The sequence below is a fragment of the Berkeleyomyces rouxiae genome, assembly GCF_048999995.1.
Source record: "Berkeleyomyces rouxiae strain 22BRR77 chromosome Unknown BrBRR77_ptg000008l, whole genome shotgun sequence".
Taxonomy (NCBI): domain Eukaryota; kingdom Fungi; phylum Ascomycota; class Sordariomycetes; order Microascales; family Ceratocystidaceae; genus Berkeleyomyces; species Berkeleyomyces rouxiae.
The window spans coordinates 602,632-629,264 of NW_027396498.1; the positions used below are offsets into that span (position 1 = coordinate 602,632).

At 52.1% G+C, this 26,633-nt stretch overlaps 10 protein-coding genes across 10 annotated transcripts; 4 read left to right on the top strand and 6 right to left on the bottom strand.

The window, feature by feature from the left end:
- Nucleotides 1-33: 33 nt before the first annotated feature.
- Nucleotides 34-3,624, top strand: BROUX77_006318 (uncharacterized protein; the record flags this gene model as incomplete). Its single annotated transcript, XM_073751290.1, has 1 exon — nt 34-3,624. The coding sequence occupies one exon, from the start codon at nt 34-36 to the stop codon at nt 3,622-3,624; it is 3,591 nt and encodes a 1,196-aa protein (XP_073603387.1).
- An 874-nt stretch (nt 3,625-4,498) lies between these two features.
- Nucleotides 4,499-5,020, top strand: BROUX77_006319 (uncharacterized protein; the record flags this gene model as incomplete). Its single annotated transcript, XM_073751291.1, has 1 exon — nt 4,499-5,020. One exon carries the CDS (start codon nt 4,499-4,501, stop codon nt 5,018-5,020), a length of 522 nt encoding a protein of 173 aa, XP_073603388.1.
- Nucleotides 5,021-5,334: 314 nt separating this feature from the next.
- BROUX77_006320 (uncharacterized protein) lies at nt 5,335-5,655 on the top strand (the record flags this gene model as incomplete). Its single annotated transcript, XM_073751292.1, has 1 exon — nt 5,335-5,655. One exon carries the CDS (start codon nt 5,335-5,337, stop codon nt 5,653-5,655), a length of 321 nt encoding a protein of 106 aa, XP_073603389.1.
- A 264-nt stretch (nt 5,656-5,919) lies between these two features.
- Nucleotides 5,920-9,750, bottom strand: BROUX77_006321 (uncharacterized protein; the record flags this gene model as incomplete). The annotated part of the gene is made up of 4 exons (XM_073751293.1): nt 5,920-8,423; nt 8,490-9,111; nt 9,440-9,524; nt 9,707-9,750. 4 exons carry the CDS (start codon nt 9,748-9,750, stop codon nt 5,920-5,922), a joined length of 3,255 nt encoding a protein of 1,084 aa, XP_073603390.1.
- Nucleotides 9,751-9,998: 248 nt separating this feature from the next.
- BROUX77_006322 (uncharacterized protein) lies at nt 9,999-10,721 on the bottom strand (the record flags this gene model as incomplete). The annotated part of the gene is made up of 1 exon (XM_073751294.1): nt 9,999-10,721. One exon carries the CDS (start codon nt 10,719-10,721, stop codon nt 9,999-10,001), a length of 723 nt encoding a protein of 240 aa, XP_073603391.1.
- A 737-nt stretch (nt 10,722-11,458) lies between these two features.
- On the bottom strand, nt 11,459-13,198 carry BROUX77_006323 (uncharacterized protein; the record flags this gene model as incomplete). The annotated part of the gene is made up of 1 exon (XM_073751295.1): nt 11,459-13,198. The coding sequence occupies one exon, from the start codon at nt 13,196-13,198 to the stop codon at nt 11,459-11,461; it is 1,740 nt and encodes a 579-aa protein (XP_073603392.1).
- A 5,400-nt stretch (nt 13,199-18,598) lies between these two features.
- On the bottom strand, nt 18,599-20,053 carry BROUX77_006324 (uncharacterized protein; the record flags this gene model as incomplete). Its single annotated transcript, XM_073751296.1, has 4 exons — nt 18,599-18,808; nt 18,877-19,282; nt 19,347-19,852; nt 19,934-20,053. 4 exons carry the CDS (start codon nt 20,051-20,053, stop codon nt 18,599-18,601), a joined length of 1,242 nt encoding a protein of 413 aa, XP_073603393.1.
- A 1,790-nt stretch (nt 20,054-21,843) lies between these two features.
- On the bottom strand, nt 21,844-23,584 carry BROUX77_006325 (uncharacterized protein; the record flags this gene model as incomplete). The annotated part of the gene is made up of 4 exons (XM_073751297.1): nt 21,844-22,050; nt 22,110-22,601; nt 22,674-23,184; nt 23,253-23,584. The coding sequence occupies 4 exons, from the start codon at nt 23,582-23,584 to the stop codon at nt 21,844-21,846; spliced, it is 1,542 nt and encodes a 513-aa protein (XP_073603394.1).
- Nucleotides 23,585-24,159: 575 nt separating this feature from the next.
- BROUX77_006326 (uncharacterized protein) lies at nt 24,160-25,520 on the bottom strand (the record flags this gene model as incomplete). The annotated part of the gene is made up of 2 exons (XM_073751299.1): nt 24,160-25,196; nt 25,265-25,520. 2 exons carry the CDS (start codon nt 25,518-25,520, stop codon nt 24,160-24,162), a joined length of 1,293 nt encoding a protein of 430 aa, XP_073603395.1.
- Nucleotides 25,521-25,975: 455 nt separating this feature from the next.
- On the top strand, nt 25,976-26,475 carry BROUX77_006327 (uncharacterized protein; the record flags this gene model as incomplete). Its single annotated transcript, XM_073751300.1, has 3 exons — nt 25,976-26,028; nt 26,096-26,275; nt 26,349-26,475. The coding sequence occupies 3 exons, from the start codon at nt 25,976-25,978 to the stop codon at nt 26,473-26,475; spliced, it is 360 nt and encodes a 119-aa protein (XP_073603396.1).
- Between the last annotated feature and the right edge of the window lie 158 nt (nt 26,476-26,633).

Below are 26,633 nucleotides of genomic sequence, written 5' to 3' on the forward strand. Positions count from 1 at the left end.
GTGACAGTGAATAATTCCATTGAGGCCTACGCTATGGTGGATTCGGGATCAACAACTTGTTTTGTGGATTCTGAATTTATAGCAAGGCATCAGATTCCTACTGTTCTCAAGGCCAGAGCCGAGTCGCTCCATGTTGTTGATGGTAGTGAAACTGCTGCGGGTAAAGTGACCCACCAAGTTCCTTTGTCCCTCTCTTTTCCTAATTATTCAGAAACTTTGGTTTTTCAAATCACGAAGCTTGGGGGCTACCACATCATCCTGGGGAAATGCTGGCTCGACGCCCATAACCCGGAAATTTCTTGGCCTTCCAATACGCTCAAGATATCGGTTACTTCTACCGCCGATGGCAATGCTGTGGCAGCTTCTGATTCTTCTTCTTCTTCTTCTTCTGTTTCGACTGCTTCTACTGATTCTGGCGCTTCGTTTGATTTTTCTTATACAAAAAACGACAAAAATATTGCTTCTACCGCTGGCAGTCAGATTGAGGGATCTGCTCCTGCTTCAGCCACTTCACCCCTTCCTTCTTTTATTGCACAATCGTCAGCTGTGTCTTGTTCCTGTGTGACGGTGTCGTCTCAGGCTTTGCATCGCTTTGCCAAAGCTGAGAAACTACAGATTTATCGTGTCACCGCTCAGGAAGTCCTGGATTATCTCAATCAGGAGGACCTAACTCCGGAACAAGAGCATGCACGGCTCCTTGAACGCATCCCGAAGAAATACCATGACCTACTTCCTCTGTTCTCTCGAGAAGGTGCTGATCAACTACCACCTCACCGGGACATTGATCATGCGATTAACTTCGTTCCCGATGCGAAATACCCCAAGGCCCCGCTGTACGATATGACTCCACTCGAGTTGCAGGCTGTCAAAAAATATCTAGATGGCATGCTTGCTAAAGGCTTTATTTCCTCTTCCTCTTCGCCGCTGGCTTCCCCGATTCTTTTTGCTAGGAAGCCAGGCAGTTTACGATTCTGTGTTGATTTCCGAGCCGTCAATGATATCACCATCAAAGACGTAACTCCTCTGCCTCGGATCAATGAATCACTGCGCACGGCGGCTACGGGAAACATTTTTACAAAGCTGGATCTGAGAGCTGCGTACCACTTGATTCGCATCAAGAAAGGTGATGAATACAAGACAGCTTTCAGAACTCGATATGGCATTTTTGAGTACAATGTGATGCCGTTTGGGCTCACCAATGCTCCTGCCACGTGTCAGAAATATGTCAGCGAGGTCTTGTCGGAGTATTTGGACATATTCTGTGTCTGTTACTTGGATGATATCCTGGTGTTCTCTCTGAACCAAGAGGAACATGATGTTCATGTGCGCAAAGTCCTGCTAAAATTAGCGCAGGCCAGTCTGTTTGTCAAGGGTGAAAAATGCGAATTCGACAAGACTGAAACTACCTTTGTTGGCTTTGTTATTTCAGCCGATGCTCTGAAGATGGACCCCGCTAAAGTTGCGGCTGTCCGTGAGTGGGAGGCTCCCCGAACTGTTAAGGGAGTCCAGTCCTTTTTGGGTTTTGCCAATTTCTATAGGAGGTTCATCCGTGACTTCTCTAGAATCTGCACACCTCTCTTCGAGTTGACTAAAAAGACGCAATCTTTTGTCTGGTCCTCTGAATGTGAGGCAGCATTTCACACCCTGAAGGACCTTTTCTGCTCTGAACCTATCCTCAAGCACTTTGATTACCTGTTGGACACTGTTATTGAAACAGACGCGTCTGACCGTGTAATATCTGCCGTCATGTCTCAATACCACCCGACTGACAAGGGGCTTCTACTACACCCCGTGGCCTATTTCTCTCAAAAAATGAATCCTGCCCAGTGTAACTACGGCGTAGGTGACAAGGAGTTGTTAGCCATTGTGGAGTCTCTAAAGTCGTGGCGATTCATGGTTGAAAGTCTGGAAAAACCTGTTCTGGTATTGACGGACCATCGGAATTTAGCCGTTCTTAAGCAAATTCCGGCCATGAACAGACGGCAAGCGAGGTGGGCTATGGAACTGAGCGAGTACCGTTATGTCATCACTTATAGGCCTGGCTCCTTGAATTCTAGAGCTGATGCCCTGACCAGACGCTACGAAGACCTCGTTTCTTCTTCTTCTGAGGAGGATAAAGAGCTGTGTGCTCCTATTATTCCCCCTGAAAATTTTATTGGTACCATGTCTTTGGTAGACGAGGTAAAAATCGCGCTATCCACGGACAAGTGGGCTCTTGATGTTATTTCTGCTCTTCGAGGCCAGTCGACCAAACCTCCAGATGTGGACCTCAGTGTCTGCAGGCTTGACAATGACGGTCTTTTGTTTGTCAACGACCTTCTATATTTGCCGAACGAGGATCTACGAGTTCGTGCATTGAAGAATTGTCATGATATTATGCCTAGCGGACACCCTGGACAAAAGAACACTTTTGAACTTCTTGTTCGGGAATACTGGTGGCCCGGGATGCGTCGTGATGTCATCCGGTACATCCGAAATTGTGAGGTCTGCCAACGGATCAAGTCCGCGCGACATAGTCCCTACGGTCTACTGAAACCTCTGACCATTCCGCAAGCTCGGTGGACATCTGTGTCCCTTGATTTTATCACCGGCTTGCCGGTCTCCAATTCTTTTGACATGATTCTCGTTGTCGTCGATAGGCTTAGCAAAATGGCTCACTTTATACCTTGCGATTCCTCGCTGGATGCTGCAGGTTTTGCTAAGCTCTATTTGTCAGCAGTGTATAGGCTCCACGGTCTGCCATTGGACATTGTGTCCGACAGGGGTAGTCTGTTTACGTCGGCTTTTTCCAAGGCTTTAGCCAAACTGTTGGGCATAAAGCAAAATCTGAGTACTGCGTTCCACCCTCAGACCGATGGTCAGACTGAGCGTGTGAACTCTATTTTGGAGCAATACCTGCGGGGTTACACCAACTATAGACAGGACAATTGGGCTGATCTTTTGCCCTTGGCGGAGTTCTCTTACAATGACTCCGAGTCCAGTTCTACTATGCTGACGCCCTTCTTTGCGAACCACGGGTTTCACCCCAGAAGTGGGCGTGAGTCGCTCCCAGTCTCTGTGGAAAAAGGCCCGTTGCGGAACTTTGTTAAAGAGCTTGACAACATTTGTCAGTTTTTAAAGACTGAAATTACGTGGAGCCGTGAGCGGATGACCGAGTACGCGAATCGACACAAATCTTCCGCCCCTCTCCTTCGAGAAGGGGACTTAGTGTGGCTTTTGAGTAGAAATATTCGAACTACTCGTCCTTCAAAGAAGTTGGACTTCAAGAAGCTTGGCCCATTTAAGATTCTACGGAAGGTGTCTTCGCATGCCTACGAGTTGGCACTCCCTGCCACTATGAAGGTTCATCCCGTCTTCCACGTTTGTCTGCTGGAACCATGTGCGTCGGATCCTCTTCCTGGCCAGAAAAACCCTCCTCCTCCTCCCGTCATAGTAGATGGCGAGGAAGAATTTGTGGTCAAGGAAATTATAGGCGTGTCTTCGCGTGGCCCTCTGCAATATCAAGTAGTTTGGGAGGGCTATGAACATGATGGACCCTCCTGGGAACCTCTGGACCATTTAGCCAATGCACCTGAGAAGGTTGCAGAATTCTACAAGAGGATGCCTAACGCCAGACGATCTTAGTACTGCTGTGGAAATCAGTCATAAAAAGGGGGGCTACTGTCATGAATAGCCATCCTGACACTGCTCATGCTAAGGGTTATGCATGAGACCTACCCCACTCTTCTTTTCCACAACGCCGAAGGTCGGCGACCTATGAAGATGCGCTTATGGCACAGGTTGGTCTGTGTAGATCGTGAGTTGATCAACGGATATGAGGTTGTCGTGGGATGTGCTGAGCACGGGTGCTCTGATAGACGTTGTTCTGCTGCTGCGGAGTTTTCTTGTTGCAATTGCCATTGCGTGCTTAGGTGGGGGTTGTTATCTGGTTCGATTGTTACGAACCTGTTACGTCTTGTTTACACGAGACTTATCTTTTGTTCATAGTTAGATGTTGATTGTTTCTAGCTTGGGAAGACAGAGTTTTGTCAGGAGCGCCGACAACATAAATATCGTCGTCTCCTGCCCTGAGTTGATCAGGTTTACTCTTGTTCTCCAAGCTTAACAATCACATGCACTTGCTTACCTTCTTCTTCTTCTTTATACCATTCTGTTCTTGCTTTCTTTGCAGTTCAACCTTTCTTCTTCTTTGAAGTGTGTGATTGTTCCTCCTCCTTCCTCTTTGTGCCGCTCTATTCTCAGAATAGCCATCTAAGTTGTGTGTTGCCTCTTCATCTCAACCGACCATACGTCTTAGCACTCTGTCTAACTGACGTCTTCCTCCACAGGCCCGACTGTCCACCTCAGGAACCTATCATTGTCCCGAGTCGTTGGCTGTACCCGGAACCCTAATCCTTTCTTCGGGCCCTATCCGTAATATGCTGCCCCCATCCTGTTCGTCAAGAAACCTGGCGGTGGACTTAGATTCTGCGTGGACTACCGTCTGTTGAACAAGCTGATGAAGAAGGATAGATACCCGTTACCCAACTTCAAGGAAACACTACGCCAAATCAGCCGTTCAAAGTGGTTCACTAAGCTTGACGTCGTTGCAGCGTTCCATAATATCCGTATCGAGCCAGGCCACGAATGGAAGACCGCTTTCCGTACGCGCCTGGGCTCCTTTGAATGGAACGTGATGCCGTTTGGTTTGTCCAATGCTCCTGCCCAATTCCAACGCTTCCTGAATTCCGTATTGCAAGAGTACCTCGACCTGTTTTGTTCTGCTTACGTTGATGACATCCTAGTGTACACCGATGGCTCCCTCGACGAGCACAAGGAACAAGTTAACCACGTCCTAGCCAAGCTCGTGAAGGCCGGACTGACGGTTGACATCGACAAGTGCGAGTTCGGTGTACAAGAAGTCAAGTACCTGGGCTACATCATCAAGCCTGGAAAAGCAACAATGGATCCTGCCAAGGTGCAAGCAGTGAAAGACTGGCCCGTTGTGACGGGTTTCACTAATTATGAGAAAATCTCATAGTTATGACCAAATGCTGTTTATTATCTTTAACATAGGGAAGAAAAGAAAGAAAAGGAAGAAGAAAATCTAAACTAAAGATGGGGGAACTGGCCATGCTTTATAGGCGTTCAAGAATCCAGTTGTGTGGGCCCCATCGGGGCAATCGGCCCTATGACCCCTGTCCAAGAAAAGTGGGGCATCATCCCTGTACACAAAAGTGTGTCCCGACCCACTTGACACAAAAAGTGGGTCGCACCCTGGTCGACTAAAAGTGGGTCCACAAACCCTAACCCGAAAGTGGACCCAACTTCAAATCACACAAAAAGTGGGTCAACATGGATCAGCCCAAAGATGATCCAACATCGGGTCCACGACCCGTAACACCCGTACCCAGTTCCAAGAAAGAGCTCCGTGGCTTCCTAGGATTTGCCAATTTTTACCGCCCGTTCATCAAGAACTTTGCCGAAGTAGCCGTCCCTCTCACTTCACTGACTGGTCACCTAGTTCCCTTCGTCTGGTCTCCAGAATGCCAAGCTGCCTTCTCGTCACTCAAAGATCTCTTCTGTGCTTCGCCCGTCTTGCGCCTCTTCGACCACTCTCTGCCAACAACTGTCGAAGCTGACTCTTCAGGCTACAGCACTGGAGCTGTCCTGTAAGGCTTTACGGTCTAAAGGAGAACGCTTTTAGAACAGCAGAAATAAATTAAGAAACAGATAAAGAGAAAAGACTAATGTACAAGAAAACGGGCGGAAACAACACTATCTATATACGCGCGGTAGAGGTATGACGCGTACCCTTGACAACGACGGTGTGCACACGGGTTTGGCAGGCGGTGAGTAACGGCGGTGTGCAAGGCGGTGTGGACGGCGGTGTAAACAGCGGTGAGGGCGGAGCCTGAGCCTACCTCGATCCATAGATCGTTACAATCGCCTCCTCCTCCCTCTCCTCCGGGGGACTGCTGGCAACTTCCAGGGGCACTCGTGGGTCTGCTCGTATCTCTCGAGCGCTGCTGTGTCTAGGACGTGTGACAAGGGTTCCCATGTTGGCTCTGCCCATCCAGTCCACTGGACGAGCACTTTGTGACGTTTGTCGACGACCTTGTGTTGTAGGATCTCGTCGACAAGGTACTCGCCAGCCACTAAATCGCCGGAGGCTTCTTCGGGCGCGATTGCAGGTGGTTCCGGGTTGGCTAAGACTTGGGAAGGCAGAGGGTCATCACGGGCGCGGCGGACAAGACTCACGTGGAAGACGGGGTGGATACCGGTGGGCGTGTCTAGTTTGACAGCGTGCGTACCGACGACTTGGATAACGCGGTAGGGCAAGGCAAGCCAGTCGAGTGTCTTCGAGGGGCGGATGGTGCGCACGTTGCGCAGACGCAGGTAGACTCGGTCGCCGACTTTGAAAGCTTCCGCTGCCTGGCGTCCCCGGTTGGCATGTCGTTCCTGTGTTTCAAGGGCGAATGCCATGGAGGCCTGGGCGAACGCGGTTGCGTCGCGGTGCTTGGCGAGCCAGTTGTGGCCGGCAGTGGCGGGGGAAACGGTGGAGCCTGGTTCGTGGTCGGTAGTCATGTCAAGGGGGTCAATGTTGTAACCATGGGTGAAGAAAAAAGGGGAAAGGCCAGTGGCAGTAGCGGTGCGATTGTTCAGGGCGACCTGGGCTTGGGGGAGAAGTGCAGCCCAGTCGTCTTGCAGGAAAACAGTGAAGGCACGGAGGTAGGTCTCGATCTCCTGGTTGGAGCGCTCTTGGGCGCCGTCGGTCTCGGGATGGAACGCAGTGGAGAGGCGGCGGGTGATGGAGAGCTGGCGACAGACTTCTGTCCAGAATAAACCGGTGAACTGGGGACCTCGGTCGGACGTGATGGCGCGGGGTAGACCATGGTGGGCAAAGACGTGTGTGATGAAGGCTCTGGCTACGTCAGAGGCAGTATACGATTTCAGCGGTATCAAGATTTTACTCTTTGACAGCCGGTCTGTAATACCTAAGATAGTAGTGCAGCCTTCGGACTCAGGGAGACCGACGATGAAATCCATGGCGAGTTCTTGCCAGGCACGGTCTGGGACGGGCAGGGGCTTCAGGAGGCCACGCTTCTGGTCGCGCCAAATCTTGCTTTTACCGCAAGTGTCGCAATTACCAACGAAGCGGCGGACATCGTCAGAGAGGCCAGGCCAAGCGTAGGAGCGGCTGACTAGATCACGGGTTGCTGATCCTCCAGGGTGACCGGTGAGCGTGGAGTCGTGGACTTGCTGGATGATACGAGTGCGGAGGGGCTCGTAGTACGGGATCCACAGGCGGTCACGCCAGAGGAGACGGGTGGCGGAGTCGAGGGTACACTCGCTGATCTGCCAAGGAAGGCCCCACTCGTTGGGGAACGAGCGGGCTTGTTCTTGGACAGCTTGTCGCGCTTGCCAATAACGTTCGTTATGGGTAAGTGCCGAGTGCCAGAGGGTCTGGAGTTCCGGGTCAGCAAAAGGGGCATCTAGGGCAGCGTGGTCGAGGGTCAGGGTTCCTTCGGGGTCTTTGTCAGGCTCTTTAGCCCAAACAGCGGCGGCAATGACGAAGTCGGGCCCGTCAGGGCGGAGAACTTGGTGGACACGGGACTGGAGGCGTTCATCGGAGAGGTCTTGGGGCAGGTCTTGGTCGCGGCGGGAAAGGGCATCGGAGGTCACTTGAGTAACGCCGGGTCGATGAATTAACCGAAAGTCGAACTCGGACAATTCATGGGCCCAGCGGCGTTGGCGTTCTGACAGGGTTCTTTGCTTCTGGAAGTACAAAAGGTTCTGGTGGTCGGTGTGTACTTCGAACGGGATGCCAGCGAGGTAGGAGCGCCAAGCGCGGAGGCAGGAGTGGATGGCCAACATTTCCTTATCGTGGATAGGATAGTTGACTTCCGCTGGGCTGAGCTTTCGCGAGAAGTAAGCAACAGGACGCCAAAGAGAATCAGCACCTTGCTGTCTGAGGGAACCTCCCAGGGCCCAGCCGGAAGCATCGGCTTCAACGATGGTGGGGAGGTCAGGGTCAAAGGTGGCAAGGAGCGGGGCAGAGACAAGGGCCTTCTTCAAAGCTTCAAACGAACGGAGTTGTTCGTCTTCCCACTTGAAGGGTTGATCCTTCTTGGTCAGCAGAGTCAGGGGAGCAGCGACGGTGGAGTATTCGGGGACAAAACAGCGGTAGAAGTTGGCAAACCCAAGAAAACTACGGACTCCGCGGACAGACGTGGGAGCCTCCCATTCCTGGATAGCCTTGGCTTTGTCAGGGTCTGCACGGATGCCGGAGCCGGGTTCAACAATGAAGCCGAGGTACTTGATGGACGGGGATTCGAATTCACTTTTGTCCCAATCAAGTTGCAGGCCAGCATCGCCAAGAGCGCGGATGATCTGACGGACAAGGTCACGGTGGTGTTCGCGGGAGTCAGAGCTGTAAATCACTACATCATCGAGGTAAGCAGAGCAGGATATTCCAAGCTAGCGGGAGAGAACATGGTTGATGAAACGTTGGAACGCAGCAGGAGCACCAGTGAGGCCGAAAGGGGTGACCAGCCATTCATACGCGCCGAGGTGGGTGCGGAAGGCCGTGTAGGCTTCACTGCCTTCTTTAAGACGGAGGCGATGGAAAGCAGAGATGACGTCAACTTTGGAAACGTACTTGGCAACAGCAATATCACGGAGGGTGTCGTTGATCAGTGGTAACGGGTAACCATCCTTCTCCGTGACGCTGTTCAGGGCACGGTAGTCTACGCAAAAACGAAGACCACCACCAGGTTTCTTCACGAAGATGACGGGGGCACCGCCTTCAGCACTACTAGCTCGGATAAAGCCAGCGTCCAGCAGGTCGTAGAGGGTTTTCCGGAGGAGCAGCAGTTCTTCTCGGCTCATTGAGTACAGAGGACACGAGGGCGGGGACAAGCCTGGTTTAAGGCGGATCTCTGTATCAATGCCAGGGCGGTTCGGGGGAAGCTCAGAAGCTTTCTTCCTATCGAAGGCGTCGATGACGGGAAGAAGCCACTCGGGACAGTTGGCACGGGGGTCGGTGTAGATCTTGGCTTTGAGAGCTTTCTCAATGTCATGGAGCGTGGCGGAGAAAATGCGGACATTGGGAGAGCGTCGGGCTCTCAACTGGAAGGCACGGATGGCGCGGGCGGAGACGGGGAGTGTAACGATCTATGGATCGAGGTAGGCTCAGGCTCCGCCCTCACCGCCGTTTACACCGCCGTCCACACCGCCTGCCAAACCCGTGTGCATACCGCCTTTGTCAAGGGTACGCGTCATACCTCTGCCGCGTGTATATAGATAGTGTTGTTTCCGCCTGTTTTCCTGTACATTAGTCTTTTCTCCTTATCTGTTTCTTAATTTATTTCTGCTGTTCTAAAAGTGTTCTCCTTTAGACCGTAAAGCCTTACACTTGGCCCCCTGGTGGCCGCGCCCGCTTATTTGCAGCGCTGACATGGGCATTGTTGTGTTGTTCATCGTGAGACAGGAATATAGAGTTATAATTATGGCTTGAAGTCATCAGGGCTGTTGCTATGTTGCTTGTATTGTTAGCAGTTGTTAGGATATCATCACTGTAGCCATCAAAGCTAAAGGTCTTCGTGCGGGGAAGGGTACAAGATGAGAAGGCTGACCACGTCGTATGTACGATTGCATAACTAACTTGCGAAAGGCACATTGGGTACATGTGGCTCCTTGAACAAATGGGGATGTATATACGTACCTTTCGTAGCCGATTATGCCCCTATTCGAGATCCGAGTCGGCATTGCTCGAGAACACGTTTGCTGCTCTCAGTACAGTGGAGTGTTGCACTTTGGGTCTCTTGTTCTCGAACACGGGGGTCCGGACTTCCTCAGGTGTCCGTCGCTTCTCTCTGTTCGAGGGACAGCCATTCTTCAGGTGGCCAATCTGACCGCAGCTGTAGCACCGTGGGCCCTCAGCAGTGTCAGACTTCCAAGCCTTTCGAGTGTCTGTCCGCTCCTGAACTTTGTCGTGGGCTCTCCTTGGCCCACAGTCAGCTCAGGGTGTACGCCACTTCCTCGACTGTGCCCATCTTATGGTCCTCCACCTTCATGAATTCCCGTTGGAGCCAGTTGGGGAAGCGGTTCAGAAAACAGTATACCTCATAGTTCCCGGTCGGTGCATACGTCGGGCCCAGCAACGAGACGTAGTTTTGATAGGCCGTGTGGAAAGTCAGGGGGTCCTCGTCCTCTTTGGGGGTCAATGCCTTTAGCGCGTCGATGGTTTCCTTGATTCTCTGCCGAGGACTGGCATGTTCTTTCCTCAGAAAGGACGCGAGCTGTTTGAAAGTGGGGTTCACGAGCCCCTTGGCCTTGCTGTGACCACGCCAGCTGTTCTGCAGGGTAGTGTGCATTGGGGCCACGGCCCAGACGACGTAGAACCGGTCTGGCTGGTCTGGCGCCATGGCCGCGTTGACTTCCTGGATGCCTACCAGCCAGTGCTCTACTTCGCCGATGGCTGCGTCCAATTTGAGCTTCTGAACGCTGTAGGCAGGCGCCTTGGGAATTTTGTGCTTCCAGGCGGCTTCTTGGCTGTCTCGGAAGGTCTTTGCCATCTGGTCTAGTGCTTCTTTTTGGCGTTGGTCAGCTCTCTCCAGAGCCTTCTGTTGCCGTTGTTCAGCCTTTTCAGTTTGCTCGGCGACCTGGGCGAATAGTGTCTGTGCCCAAATGGCGAACGAGCCCGAAGGTTCCTCTCCGGGAGCAATGGTGGGAAGCATGCGCGCTTCAGGCGCACCGGGACTTGCCATCTCACTCACGGGTTATTGAGTTGACTGGTCTGCCTCGCCGTCAGTCGTGGCAGAGTTGATTGCATTGCCCGCCGTGTTAGGGCGTCCCTCTCGGGTCGTAGAGTCAGTTGAGGGTCCCGACTCTAGGAGGGGTGAAGGAAGGCAAAAAGATAACCAAAATATATACTCCAAGGTCAAACGGGTAGAAATTGAAGAGTGTAATATGGTAGGACAGAATAGAATGAGTTCAGAGTATATAATTCAAGAGACACGGTAGAGTATGGCATAAGTGTAAGAATAAGTATATCTAAAGGAGAGGGGGTCGTCGCAACTGAGAATCCAATACAAGGACAAGGCGACAAGCCACTTCAGAAGAAAATTCAGAGTGAGCTGAAGTATCGAATGTGATTGAAAGGTTGAAGAACAGAAAGAACTATCTAATGGTAAGGGAAAGATCACAAGGATAATATGTGACGAGTTCACTAAGGTTCACTCAGTACAAGGGAGTCTTGTGGTTATGGCTAAGTTGAAAGGCGCAACGAGCGCAAAGCCTGACGACATGTACGTTCTATACCCAGCTTTCAGTTTTATGGTTTAAGGCTCCTGGATGCAGGCAATGTCCGCCTTTCCGGTCGTAGCAGCCTCGAGTATTGTCTTGTGAACAACCTTCATTTTGTGCACGTTTTACTGAAGGATGCGTAGATGTTGGCCGGCCGTAGGGCCCTCTTTCATAGACGAGGGGGGCCGTCTGTCGTGGATTTGCGGTCGACGTAGGGCACTGCTGGGACAATAGCGCCGCCGACTTTGACGTTTTTGCCGACACACTTGTCGTAGTCAGCCTGAGTCAGGGCCTCGACGACCACCGAGCCAGCCTGCTTACCCTTGGCAAAGACCACAAGCCAGCGCAGCGAGTCAAAGATCTTGACGCCGTTGAAGTCCGCCATGTCCTTGGGCAGCTCCTTGAGACTGTCGAAACCGTCTTCAATCGGCACACCGTGGATGACAAAGCAGAGCTTTGACGACTTGTGTGTTCTGGAGCCGGGAGATGTGGCGCGCGTGAACTCGCAGGCGCCAAAGCAGGACAGCTCCTTGACCACGCGCTGCAGATTGGAGGTCATCAATTTGACGGCCTCACTGTCCACAGCGTGCAGCAAGATGTTGCCCGCCTTGGTGCGCTGGACCGCAGACACTGCAGTCTTGCCAAGAAGGCGGTTCACCGCGTCGCGCACGCGTCGCTGGGGCAGCGCGCTGGCTCTCGACTCGGGTGTGGTGACAATGACGACGACCGTTTTCTCGCGAGGGGCAGTCGTGGTGGTCGTGGTGGTGGTCGTGTTGGGGGCGGGGGTCGTGGTTTTGTCGGCAGCCTTCTTCGGCGCGCGCTTGGCGACTACGGTCCACGTGTCGGGGGACTCAGTGGGCACGTCGGCATCAGCCATAGCCGTGTCCGGGGCGGGAGGCGAGGCGGCGTCATCGGTAGTAGTAGTGGCGGTCGAGGTGGTGGTCGAGGTAATGATGTCGTGTGTGCTGGACTGGTCGCCAGCGGTGTCGATGACCATAGCATCAGCCTGGTCAGTGGCGGCGGTTGCGGCGGTTGCGGCGGTCGCAGCATTTTTTTTGGCCTTTTTGCCGCGGCGTCTGCGCTTATTGGCCTTAGGCGCAGGGGTGGCGTTTTTTTTGCTGGCACAGGGCTCACTGCCCAGGACAGAAGGCGCGGCTGGCACCTCAGGTGTCTGCGTCGCAGCCTCGCTGTACGCAGCCACGGCTGCAGCCTCGTGTGCTGGCTTGGGGCGGGCAGCCTTCGAGACTTCCATCTCAACCAGCGTCTTGTGGTCGTGGCGCGACATTACGACGAGCCCGCACTCGTTGCCAAACTGGCGCAGGATGCGCATCAGCTGGGCCTCGGAAGCTGACTCCTTGAGGCGTTCCAGGACAAGGAAGACCACGTTCATGATGGCGGCGTTCTGCTCGTCGCGGCGGCGCTTGCGCTCCATCATGAGAGCAATCTCACGGGCGCGCTTCGCCGGAATCGTCTGGGCAGTTATTTCTCCGTCTTCGCCTTCATCGTGTTGGTTGTTGGTGTTGTCGTTGTCGTCGCGCTGAGCCTGGCTGAACACGAACGGGTTCCCATCCAGTGCCTTGGGCGTCGGCGTTGTCGCGTCCGAGTCGCACGAGTCGGGTGTCGAGGGAATCTCGACAACCGGCGCATCTTCAACACCTGCATCGACTTTCATCGATAAGGTGACGGGCGCATGCTGCGACGGTGAACGCAGCAGCTCGTCATCGTCGGAACGCGGTTCTTGGCTCGCCATCTGGGCGAAACTCAGCCCCAGGCGCGTCGTGCGGCGCGTTTCATCGCGCGCGGTCGGTTTCTTGTCGATTTTGTTCGATGCACTGCTCGAATTCGTCTTTGAATCAATTGAGCTGTTGCTCAGAGTCGTTTTGGTAGGGTTTTCGGTCGATTTGGCCATGTTTTTGTCGTGTTTTGTCGAGTATTATTCCAAGCGTGATGCCCAGAGCCAAATCCAGGACCCCGTAATAATGTAATCTATTTGTTCTTCTATCGATGTTGAGGTCACAATCTGGTGCCTCGTAAATCATCCGTGTTTGTTTATAGGTTTCTCTCATTTTTAGCCGTCTTTTGGCAACGGGAATACGGTGAATACCTTTCTTTGGTACCAATGGCTCGTTGAAGGCTAAATTAACGGAGCACGGGAAGAGCAGATCTATCTTCCTCGCGCTTGGTCAATCTCTCCCTGCCATCTCAAGGGAGCACGTGGCTTTGTAAGTTGACCGGGCACTTGGCAGGCCATCGGGGCGTTTATTCTGGATATTAAGGTGCCGTCTTTACCAAACACGCGGAGGGAGCACGGATTCTTTCTCAGACCCGACTACGACTTTGGTCAGAGGCAACTAGTTTAACACCAACTCCGGTGCGGCTTCATCAACGTCTTGGTCGTTATCCAGAAGTAGCGGTTCGTTTCGTACACTTTGGCCTGGCTAGCAATGACTGTTTGCCTTGCTGGGTGGCTGCCAGTTGGACAGGACAGGCTGGAAGTTTATGAGCGCTAGTTCCACAACGGAGGCAGTTCCCATTAGCGTTTTGATGTCGGATCACGTCCTTGGAAACCCACTCCGCACATGGCGCCCATTTGCAGTTGGCAAGATTCGTTGCAGATGAGAGATTCTCATATTGTGCGGCCAGTCATCGTATTCTGCGACTTGCATTATAGGTGGGACACTTGAAAGACGTGGCCATCGTCGCTCTTCTCCTTCTCGAACGCCCATCTTCCTTCATGATGGACTCAGAACGTGGGATACAAGTACGAGTTAGAGTGGTTGTACCTTCCCTGTTGTTGTTAGAAGATGGTGGTTGTAGATCTTGTAGGTGTAGCAACGAAGCTCTTGCCGAAGCCAGTCATCTGGGCGTCTCGGGAATTCATGTCATTGGAAGTTGTGTCCGAGTCAGAATCATTCAGACGATGAGCCCATACGAAGGTGGCAAAAACGGGCAATCCAACAATATAATCAGCAATGGGCCGTAGCGTATGTCCGACTGGCTCACCCCGGCCTATGCTATATCATAGACCTGCAGCCCAACAAGTCTACCAGGAAGAAAAGGACATGAGTCCTCGACATCCCCAAGCACGCATGCATCGATAAGACAGCAATAGTGTAGCGGTGTCGGTGTGACGTTGTGTATGTAGCTAGCGAGGGCAAGTCCTGGTCCTGTCTCGATCCATAGATCGGTAGACCATTCGACCAGCCAAGGCGGACGTAACAGCATTGCATTTGTAGCATTGTTAGCAGTACGCCTTTGCCAGTCTGGTCTGATATGACGTCGGTAGGATTTGGGTTGCGTCGATTTGCAGTTTGCCCAGTGTTAAATATCAAGATTGTGCAAGGAGAAACTCGCATGTTGCATGTCCGTTCGTCCAGATATCTGATCAGAACGGCCATTGGAGGCCTGTCTTCTGCGAAGTTCGCCGCAGGTACCTTGTTCACATCGACAGGACGGATCTCGTCTCTGATAAGCTACCGGAACATGGCACTGAAATCTGGCATATTCAATGATTCCCCTATTCTGTTGGTTGATGGCCTGCGTGGAGGTAGTGAAAGTTCGATCGGTTTTGTTGAAGCGAGGTGAACGTCAAAGTACCAATATTCTAGCTTCTGTAATACCAAGACGAATTCCTATTTCACTGAGTTATGAGTTAGCCAGTGATTCATCAAGTTGTTATTTGCTGCTTTGGCCTTTCCATTTATGTTTCTCTTCCTGTGACAGCACAGAGCTATTGTTTTAGTGGCAATGTTGTGCGTTGTGACTTACACCTATGGTTCAATGCAATGGAGATTGATGGCCTGTGCCAAACAAGTCCCACTGTGCTCTTCTCATTGCAATACAATCATCATTTAACAGTGGAGTGGGTGTCCATGTTTCTGACGGGGTACTTCAAAGTCAAAGAACGGTACCAGCGAAGGGTCATAATTTGTTGGTATAATATGGAATAAAGCAAAGAGGGATGCCTGTGTACACGAATGAGCACAGCAAGCGTACGACAGTGTAGATGACATAGTAGGTCCGCTATTTGGATATGAGTTCGCTAGAAGAACTCCCGTGGAGGAAAAGGCAGGGCTAATCCTTGGCTGATTCTCGCCTTGTCTTGTAGTCTAGCCTTTAGCTAGCCACGCCTCTAGGAATAATCTGCGTAAGCATGTTCAGCTTGATCTGATGTAGCCACGAGTGGTCAATAACGGCTGAGTGCATCCGCTTAGAAAAGCGGTCGTTATCTTCAATAGAGGAACGATGCCTGCAGTCCATCATGGTTGATTGGTACCGTAGCCTGGCAGCAAATGGCAAGGTTCGCGCAAGTGCTGTTGACCTCGGGAACCAGCTGCTTCGTATTTATTAGCTGCTCGGGGAGCCTTTGAGGACAGCTAGAGCAAGCGATGGGACACAAAGTCAAGTGCCGGCGAACGACACTCAGGTAGTAAAGTCGCGTCGCGCATGTCTCTACAAAGCGTGCAATCCGCCTCGTGGGTTGCAAGGGAAAGATAATCCAACGCAGTCAACTATCAGGTATGGGCGCGTCGTGTGCAACCGGTTTGGTGGCAGCTTAGCACTGCAACCATTTTAGAGAGATTCGAGAAATAGATGGACGGGCAATAAATCGTATCTTAGAGGCAGAATCTGTTTCCAGCGTTGACGTTAGTCATCTATCATATGAAGTCCCAGCTTCTGCAGCTACTCACCAAATGCTTAATTGCGTGGGCGGCAAATTGTTCTCTCGGGCGACAGAATGCAGATAAGATCAAGCAAGGAACTCAAGTGGCCGATAACGATGCAGCAGCGCAAAAACAACGACGATGTTGCATCAGGTTCAGCATCTCTCAAGCAGCGACTAGAAATCATGGCGATAATGAGGAGGTGTTTTGGGCGCGAAATGTGTCACCTACAAGAAAGACCAAAACAGTGGGCCGCCACAGTATTGCATAAACGGATAAGTGAATGCTGATATCGGGGGCATTTGCATGCTTGCAGGCGACTCGATATAAGGTTAATGTGTGCCTTTTATAACGAGGGTCATTCACTAATCACATGTATGCATTTAAAGGGACATTAGCTTGTACCCTACGACAGAATAGGTACCCTTGTCTTGGGTAGACCTAACCTCTAATTTCAACGCTGTTATCTCTGTCAATCGCCCTATAATTCTTTTTTCTTTGTGATTGATTTTCGCAAAGCACGTTCACTCGACGGACTCGCTCCTCCTTGAATTTCTACGACGTTGCCTTGGCGCCTCTAGCAGGCGTTGACTTTGATATATCCAGCCAGCCAGCAATCATCCCACTGCTACAGCTTCGGCTCGGGTGTATACTTGGATGCCTTTAACAATTGGCACAATCCCTTCCCTATGTGACGCGTCTTATTTACTCTTTCTCTCTTCGAGATTTGTGCCACAGCTCACGGCCATGGCTTTCAGTTCTGGCTTGATACTTGGACTTCGGCTGGCTCTATTGGGTCTTGATCGTTGCTGTTACACCAACATTGTCTAGTTGTGTGCAACAAATAACTCGGCCGACAGAATCCTGAAGATAACAATGTCGCTTTGTGCTCGCCCATGTAACAAGCAAATTTCTACAGTGTTGAATGAGTTCTTGTTTCGGGCCAAGACTCACAGTCTAGTTCTTCGACTAACACTGGAGTAGCAATCAGCCACCCACGAACCGCTGCCCCCAACTACCCAGCTATGTATTGCGAGAACTCGTACTCTCTTGCAGACTTGGAAACATTTTCACTTGCAACCTACACCCGCTAACACATTCTTACATACGCTCGTGTATTCCTCTCTATCTTCTACCTCGTTGCTTTCGCACTCGTTGTCTCCTCGCTCCCCTTCTGTAAAAGTTGTCTCCTGTCGACCAGTCTAGCTAATTCCTAAGCCGTTGTTTTCTTCGGTAGCTACCGAATCTATGTAGAGACCCAAGAACTGGCCTCATGTGGCTGAGTGGTGAGAGGGCTGGGCTTTGGCGATTGATAGTCCCTATTCCGCATGGTGGCCCGCCGCCATAAAGACCACCAAAACTCATATGAAGATGATGGAAGCACATAGGTTCCAGCTCCTCAGCCAAAAATGGCACGAGCAGCTGGTCCTCTCCCCCCGCTGCGCCGGCTCCATCATGGCCGTAGCCATCTCAGTCAGGCGAGCGAACCCGCACGACTGCCTATGGTGCTTGACAAGGCGGGCAGGGGGACTAAAGTCGGCATGATTCAGGGCCTGGCTGGATCGGTTCGCGAGTCATCGCCTGTCGGTCGCGGAGCGTTTTCTCCCCAAGCGTCGGATCGAATCCCGGGGCAGGTCGCAGGGCTAGAACCGGTGCGCCAGGGCGTCCCTACGGAATAAAAGAGACCAGAAGGGGGGGCAGGGAGGACTTAGGATAGGGCAAACAGCATGATCAAAAACGTGAGGAGGCAACGAGGTGGAATAGGGCTTGGAGAGCCCCCGAGCGTATGTAAGATACAAGTGAAATGTGCTTGTGAAGCTGGAAGATAGAGACGAGAGAGACTGAGTTCAACCAAGTGAAAGACAGTAAAGTGAGCCTCTATTTATACCCACCCATGGCATCGCAAAGCCATCCAAGCTGCAACGGCCTGAGAAATAACTACCTCAACCTCGTAGTAGAAATACCATGCTTTGGATGTAACAAAACGTCGCGAGCGTCAAGGCCTAGCCTTGCCCACCCACTTCATCTCTAGCAGCGTAATGGGCTGGTTCTATCTCCCAGACAGTGCAAGTGCAGCCGATTGGCTGTTCGCTTGGTCCAGCCCGCTGTCCCGCTGTGGACTTTGGGTGTTCTCAAGATAGCAGGTATATCCCCAGGCTGTCCAACATCACCAGTGTTGGATTCGCAGCCTGTGTTTTTCGAGGGTATCGTTCGCTAGAGAGAATATCGCCCAAACACCATGCTGAACACGCGGGGTTGGTTGCGGGGTAGTCGTCAAGGTCGTATTGTGTGTTGTCCCGCTGTCGTCAACATTTGATATCCTGGTCATTATAGCTGCAGTTTTTGGGGGCCCATCACCGTTTCCACACAAATTTCTTTGTGTAGTTTTGGGCAGCCAGTGCCGAAATAACTGCTAATGTCGGAAAAAGAAAAGCCTCCCCAAGTATCACTTTGCTTCACAGATCATGGTCATACAGTATCATGACTCCTATGTTTTAAAAAAGAATTAAGTAGGCTTCAAATAAAACAATCTAAAACAAGTAAAGTTACACCAGGCTATAGAAAGGAATCTAGAAAATCTCTTGTACAAAAAAGCCTTGAAAAGAACAACTTTTGTTGACTCAAAATTCAGGCAGCGAGCGGCCTTAGTTGGCCTGGGCCTCCTCCAGCTTCTGGGCACCGTACTTCTTTAGACGGATAGCGTTGATGTTGATGAAGCCCGAGGTGTCGACGGGGCTGAAGTCGACCAGGCTGTCCATGGAGGACTCCTCCTCGGAGTACAGCTTCTCGGTTTCCGAAGAGCGGCCCAGGATGTAGGCGTTACCCTTGTAGCAGCGGAGACGGACCTCGCCGTTCTAGATTTGTCGTTAGCATGTGTTACTAGTTCGCGTTTGTAGAAAGGGGCATGCCTGTCGCTACTTACCACACGCTTCTGGGAGAAGATCAGGGAGTTCTCAACAAACTCACGCTCGGGCGAGAAGTACAGACCGTTGTACAGAATCTCAGACCAGGCGTGGGTGACAAACTGGTCACGCAGAGAGCGGACCTTGCCGTCCATGACGAGACCCTCAATGTCTAGGTGGGCCTGGCGAAGGATGGTCATGGCGGGGGAGTCGTAGCAGCCACGGGACTTGATGCCGACGTAGCGGTTCTCGACAATGTCGATACGACCAATACCGTGCTTCTTGCCAATGGCGTTCAGCTCCAGGAAGAGGTCGAGGCTGTCAGTAATGGTCTTGTCACCAGCAACCAGCTTAACGGGGAGGCCCTTCTCGAAGAAGATCTGGATGTCCTCGGGGGTGTTGGGGGCAGTGAGGGGGTCGTCAGTGCTATGGTCGATTTCGTTAGTAAATCGGTATCCACACAAGCAGCAGTTTTGTTTTCCCAACATACCGGGTCCACATGTCGACGGGGGGAGGCTGCGAGGGGTCCTCAAGCTGGCCGCTCTCGTAGCTGCAGTGTGCCAGGTTGTCGTCCATGGAGTAGGGCTTAGCCTTGGTAGAAGTGACGGGGATGCCGGTGGAAGCGGCGTAGTCGAGGAGATCAGCACGGCCCTGGAAGCGCTGGAAGAATTCGGGCATTCTCCAGGGAGCAATGATCTTGATCTTGGGGTCAATGGTCAGGAAGGCCAGCTCGAAGCGGACCTGGTCGTTACCCTTGCCAGTGCAACCGTGGGAGACAAAGTCGCAGCCCTCGTCGGCGGCAACCTTCATCTGGGCACGGGCAATGACAGGGCGGGCCAAGCTGGTGCCCAGCAGGTATCGGCCCTCGTACTGGGCATTGCACTGGACAGCGCGGAAGCAAAGCTCGTCGACGAATTCGCGGCGCAGGTCAGTAATGATCATCTTGGAGGCGCCCAGGAGGGCGGCCTTCTGGCGGACCTGGTCCCAGTCCTCCTCCTGCAAGTTCGAATTTCTGGTCAGCATTGCTCATTCGAGGGGCGGGAGCACTTGGGGCAAAGAAAGAAAGACTCGACTCACCTGGCCGACATTGGCAAGGAAGCACACAACCTCGTAGCCCTCCTCGAGCAGCCACTTGAGGATGCACGAGGTGTCAAGACCACCGGAGTACGCCAGGCAAACCTTTCCCTTGGGAGCCATTGTGAAGTGTGAGAGAAAGATTACGGGTGAATTGAAAACGATTGATAGTAGAATATCCCAAAAGACACTGTTGGGAAAGCTAAGTGGAAAGGAAGATGAAGATGGAGAATATGATGATGTAGAGAAGAAAAAGCAAGAGGAAAGAAGTCTACGGGCCGCTCCTATTATATGTATGGCAATTGCCTTTTCTCCCTGGCCATGGTTCACGCTTCAGAGCGAGCGCTCTTCGTCTTCCGCTGTAATGCAACTATACTATGCAATTGCCCTCTGGACTCAAGCCGTACCTGCCTAGCACACCAACGATGACTGGTGTGTATGACTGTGACTTGTGAGTCGAATGTCCCGATTGGGCTAGTGGCGGGGTAGCTAGGATTGTCAGACCCGCGAGCAGCCAATGAATGAGCTTGGGCACCGATATTGGCTCTTTCGCCCTTGGTGTGTATCTGTTTATCTTATCGGAGAGCTGCTGGCAATCGGAGATAGAATTTTTGTCGCTGGGCAATGACTCTTACGAGCAGGTGTTGATGTGTCACAGAATCTCGAGATGACTAAGTCGAGATAATTCCAACTACAGCGCCAATTGACGTAACTCTACTCTGCCCTCCTCTTTTCTCCCCACCCAACCACACCCATCACCCATTAAATTAAGCTCGCAGCTCCAATGTCTCAGTCGCCGCCGCTGATATCTGTCGGCCCTGCCAACTTGGCTAGCTAACTAGTAGCTTGATGGATGCCCTTGCCCTGTGCACACTCGCTTCGGTACATGGCATGGCAAGGGGGGCAAATGGGCTTCTCCAGCCTTCGGGGCGACGGCCACAGGATTCGCAGCAATCCCTTTTGCAGCGTCTGCGAACTAGCGGTGACCAATCGAACGCCGCCGTTGGGCCGCCGCCGGCGCTGTCGTCCAATTTTGCTTTCATAGCCCGTTGCCCGTTGTCAACCTCTGGCTCCCCCCGGGCCCAAGCTACAGACAATGGCCGCGTGTAACAATGGCCATGGCAGGGCGGAGCAGGGAGCAGCCGATCGTCTAGCTGTTTTGGTCACTTGAATCCAGGCACGAACAGTGCTGGCTGTCAAACTGACAACACGAACACCTAAGGCCCGATATCGCGGTAACCCTTGTATCTAGATAACCCTAGTTAAACACACACATCGCCTCCTTGGTTTCCACATTCCAACTTCAGGTCACTACACTACAAATGCACCGGAGGTATTCCGGCATGTCTGCCATTGTATAGAACACAGAGAAATCCCCCCTTGTTGAAACTGGTCTGTTCTAGGAGTGTCAACTCCTTACAGACCACACAATGTGCTAGGAGTTGAGCCACCGTCATGTGAGCAAGACTGGCGAGGATGTCAGGAGAGCGTTGTGAATGTATTGATATTGAGCTGGTACAAATCACAAGGAACACGATGGAAAGCAAAAGAATCACCGGTCAACTAGTAGTTTTCACATATCTGCAAGGAGAATATGAGGCAGGTCTGAAAAAACCTTGGACATGGCGTCGTTGAGAATCACATGTCTATCTGGTTCGTGCAGTTAACTCATGCCATCCGCAGTGAAATATCTCGAGCCCAGAGCCCTGAGAACTTCTCCTCACAAGAAACATGCGGCAAAGTTCAATTACCACCAGAGCAGTCTTTGATACACAGAAAATCAACATTTTATACAATTATGCATCATAGACAACGCAGTCCATATCACCAGACGCCAAGTCTATTACTAAGAAAATAAGAATAAAAGAGAACAGAGGTAAGAAACAACTCGAGCGGCATTGCTTCTACGACAGTCACGGCTTGAGGGAATCCCTCTGCATGACCTTGGAAATGGCCGTCTGAATGACCTGTCCCGCCGCCTCAAGCTCTTTCTTATCGAGCCCGATGGTGACGCAGACCTTGAGAGCGGGTTGCACGTCCCAAGTAAACGTCTTGGCCTCGATGTGAGTCCAGCCCGGCATACGGCGGAGGCGCGTCACGAGAACGCCGTTGGCAAGGCACTATATTGCGGTTAGTTGGATGATTGGCCATGGCGATACTCTGGCGCGTTTGGACATACCTCTTCGACAACTTCTTGGAGCAAATACTCCTGGTCCTCCTCGGAAAAATGGCGGTTCTCGACAATCTTGGGGTTGATGGTTATCAGGATAACAGGGTTCTCAATATCGCTCGTGCACACGACGTAGTCATTGCGTGCCTCGATTTGGCTGCGGATTGTCTTGATGTTGCTGCGGCATTCTTTGATGAGGTCTGGGTTGGTCTTGATTTCCATGATGCTTTCGCTCGCCGTCACCGCAAGCATAGCAGGAAGTGCAGCAGAAAACGTATACGAGGCGGCTGTGATGCGCTGATGGTCAACAACCGTCTTTGTACCGGCACAGAAGCCACCGCCGGCACAAAGGGGACCAGCGAGGGAGCCAATAATCATGTCCACCTGGGTGGGATCAACGTTCTGAGCTTCGGTGAGACCACGACCAGTCTTTCCTAAGACACCGAAAGACCATGTCTCGTCAAGGATGATGCGGAACTTGTACTTCAACTTCAATTCGATCTGGAGCGAAAACGGCCGGCGGTCAGTAACGGAGCTTCTGCAAACACGTGATCATTTAGCGAGAGAGCTTACCAGCTTGGGGAGAAATGCGCAGTCGCCCGTCGTCTCAAACAGACCCTCGGTGACGATAAAACGACGAGTAGGCTTGCGTCTGGCTTGTTCCTTAACAACCTGCTTCATGACCTTTTCGAGATCGTCCATGTCACCGTGCTTGAACCAGCGAATATTTGAGCGGGAAATCTGGAGGCCACGACGGATCGAGTAGTTGACGGCGCTGTCAGCGACAATAATGTCGCCGCGCTTGCAGAAAGCCGGGATGACACTGGAGATGGTTGAGAAGGCCTGGGCGTAGAGAATGGAGGCTTCGGTGCCAATGTAGGCGGCAATGTCGGCCTCGGTCTTGACGTGGACGTCCTGGGTGCCGTAGAACTGAGGCGGACCGCAGGGACCAACGCCATACGAGCGCAGGACTTGGATGGCCTTTTCCTTGATCGTCTCGTTCGCGTTGAGGTTGTAGAAGTTGTATGATCCGAGGTTGGTGACGGGCTTGCCGCTGGTGAGCTTCGATTTGGGGCCGCTGGGTCTGGAGTGCAAACACGTTAGTACTCGGGTCTCGCGTCGGGCGTCGGGGCGCATGGGGGCTTGACAAACCCAGCAATCACGGGCGCCGTCTCGGCGACACGCCTGTCCAGGTCCGACTGGGCGGCAACCAGAGGCTCGGGCGTCCAGTCGTCGACGAGCTCGTCGATCTCGGCATCGGTGAGCTTGACGTGATTCTTTTGCTGCGTCGAGTAAGACGAGGCCATCATGTAGCGAATAACAAACACGACGAGCACCAATTCCAGCGCAGACCGGACCGGGTCATCTTGGTAGCTGGACTTGATGTAGCGGATGAGGACAGCCGAGCCGGGAATCTTTTGAAAGACAAGCGAGGCCTTGGCCCGCACCGTTTCGAGGAGAGCTTGCACCTCGCTGATTTCCATGGTTACGGACTCGAGGGCTGGCGTTTCGGAGCAGAAGCAAAGACGAGGCGCGTGGTGAGTCCCCGAAAAAAAAAAAGATGTGTTGTTGTCCAGAGAAAACAAGCACCCAGCACGATCCACAGTAGCAGAAGCTAGCAAAAAAAAAGAAAATAAAAAAAGGAGGTCAAGTTACAGGCCAAGAGAAAAACAAGCGAGGAAACGCCAGATTTGGCCAAAAAGGGACGGCGAAAATAAACAGACACACTGGCAGATCGGCAAGCTTCACGTTTGCTGGCAAATAATTCGCCCAGAAGCAAATGAAATGCCACTTTTTAGCGTGTCATTGTGGTCGAGATGGCCATGAGAAAGTCTCCAGAGCTCCGGCTTACGTAACAATGCCCGTGATGATTTTCATCGGCTGTCAGTCACGTGTAACACGCACTATCTGGTCTGAACGCCACTTTATGAAATATCCCATCGCATCCAAATCAGCACTGACCGTTTTACATGTGATTGGTGGCCAACTGTACTTGCATTGGTTACATGGAAAACTAACTACTGGTCAATGTATTCATCACCATCCGTCTAGACAATCCTCATGACTGCCGGGCCTGGACCCAGAAACTCTCCAGCTTGACGCGAGATAAAAAGTCAAATGCTTCCTTATCCGTGTCGCAGATCTTACTTGACCATTTCTTGAACGCTCTGTTCTTCGACTCTCCCTCAAAGAGAAGGGTAATGGTGTTGGTGGCCATGGCGCTCGCATCGCTAGCCATCCAGTCGCGGGTATTGTTGGGATTGGCGGACACGGCCGACGGCGGCGCACTCTGCGTCCAGTCGATGCGGCTCATCATGAGCTTCTTGTACTTGTTGGTGCTGTACTGGCCGCCCTCGACAATGACCAAGTTTGTGCGCGGGTGCACGAGGCAGATGCCCGTGAGCGCCAGCTGCTCGGCATTTTTCCAGATTTTGAAGCGGTGCTGCCCGCTGGCCAGGTTGCCAATCTTGAACACCAGCATGTGCACGCCCTTGGAAAGGTCCTTTTCCTGGTTGGCCACCAGTTTCTCGTGGCGCTGCTCCTTGGTAAGCTGTCTTTCTGCATTTGTGTTGACGTGTATCGAGTGGCGCTCGGAAATTTGCCGGTTGACACGCTCCTCGACTGCTGTCGGATCTTGGACAGCTTCCTCTCCCAAAACGCGCATGAGATTGGACTTTTTGACTTTAGGTTCCGGGGCTGGCATCAAGCCAAGACGAATCTTGGCCTGGTTCTCCTTGAGGTCTGCCATGCGCTTCTGTCGTCGCAGCTTCTTCTGTTCTTTGCGAGTCATGAACATTGGTTTCGCTTGGGGTATTAGACCGTCCTGGGGGGGCTCCAGGGGTACAGGATGTTGTATTAGGTCGGTTACGATTGAGTTTTCGCCGTCAAGTCGTAAACAGCTGATGTCGTCAAGGTCGGCATACGTCTTGCCCTCTACAAGATATCCTTGGTCAAACCACTCGACGGCCGGGGGTTCCTCCACCACAAAGCTCTTGTCGCTGGGCACCTCGTCTAGTCCGGCTTTGCGCGCCTGTTCTGCAACGCGCTTCTTGATTTGTTCGAGGGCCGCTTGTCGTCTGATCGCATTTGCTTGTTCTACACATGCAGTTGTTAGTGGTTAGGCTCGGGGCAAGGAAACATGGAGAACGGCGCATGTTACGTACGAATGTATTTGCCCTTTGGGTTGAACTCGAGCTTCCTGGGCTCCCGCGCTCGCACGCCTTGCTGCTCGGGCGGCGTAGGGTCTAGATATTTGTTGGGCATGGGCTTTCCCGAATTGGCAGACTTGACGGGCGTAGGCTTTGAATTCAGATCCTCAAGCGCTGGGTGCAGGCTGACGGAGAGACCGCCCTTGCTGTTCCCGACAGCAGCAGCAACGCGCGCCTTGAGCGCCGCCATGCGCTCAGCAGTCGTCGACATGGTTTGTGGTTGGTAGTTGGTGGCTTGCCAAGTTAACGGCGTGTTGGATTGTCGCACTGGTATTTCCAGGTATACAATGTCGAGAGATGCGAGAAATGCAGTCGGGCTACTCGTGGTATTGCGCTAGGCGTCGGAAAGTGATGGTTTGCGGGAGACGAGAAGAAAAGAAAGTGATGACCAAAGATCGTAGCTTGACCTTTCGGCGTCAAGGCTCTGGATCTCTCAATCCAAAAAGAAGAAATCCAGCCCATGCCCATCACTAGCTTAACCTTATCGGCTTTTCAACCGAAGATCAGCCGGGCCTATCGCTACCGAGATCCCCACCTAAATTTTCTCTTATCCAGAAGTACATGTCGTAGAGACGGATTTTTGCAAAAGAAAATTAATTCAAGTGGAAGAGCATCCATCATTTTGGAGGTCCAAAACAGCACAAGAAAGCACAAGACATTGACAAAATGGGCGGCACATTTGCTAAGCGCACTATCACGAAGACTCGGAGAAAGACCAGGTAGGTGATTTCGAGCATCGCTTCCACTCAATGTTACATACTAAACGGCGCCGACCCTCGTTTTTAGAGATCTGGACCAGATCAAGGCCGACTTGCTTTCTCCCAAGCATCTTGAACAGTTCAAATCGCTCAAGGCGTCCGAAGACCTGCCCGGCCTGGGCCGTCATTACTGCCTTGAGTGCGCAAAATGGTTCGAGACCGAGTTTAGCTTGATTGCTCATCGCAAAGGCAAGCCTCACAAGAGAAGGTTTGTGAACGCCACCGGTGTTTTCTTTTGAAGACTGCGAGACTCTAACTAATTCAATCCTTTTCACAAACAGAGTCAAAGCCCTAGGCGAAGAGGCTTACAGTCAACGGGAAGCCGAGGCTGCTGTTGGCCTGCGAACCGACAACAAAGGATCAGAAGTCAAGTCATCAGGCAATGATGATGTTGAAATGAACAGCTGATTCTTTTTTTTTTCTCTCTTTCAAGCTCGCTCCTCACTGTCTGTCCCGGCCCGATGTGAAGACCAGGCAGCAAGCCACACGCCTAATTGCAATCCGTGTGTTGGGCAGGAATGTTGAGTATACCGTTGATAAACCCCAGACATTTAGGCATGATGGAG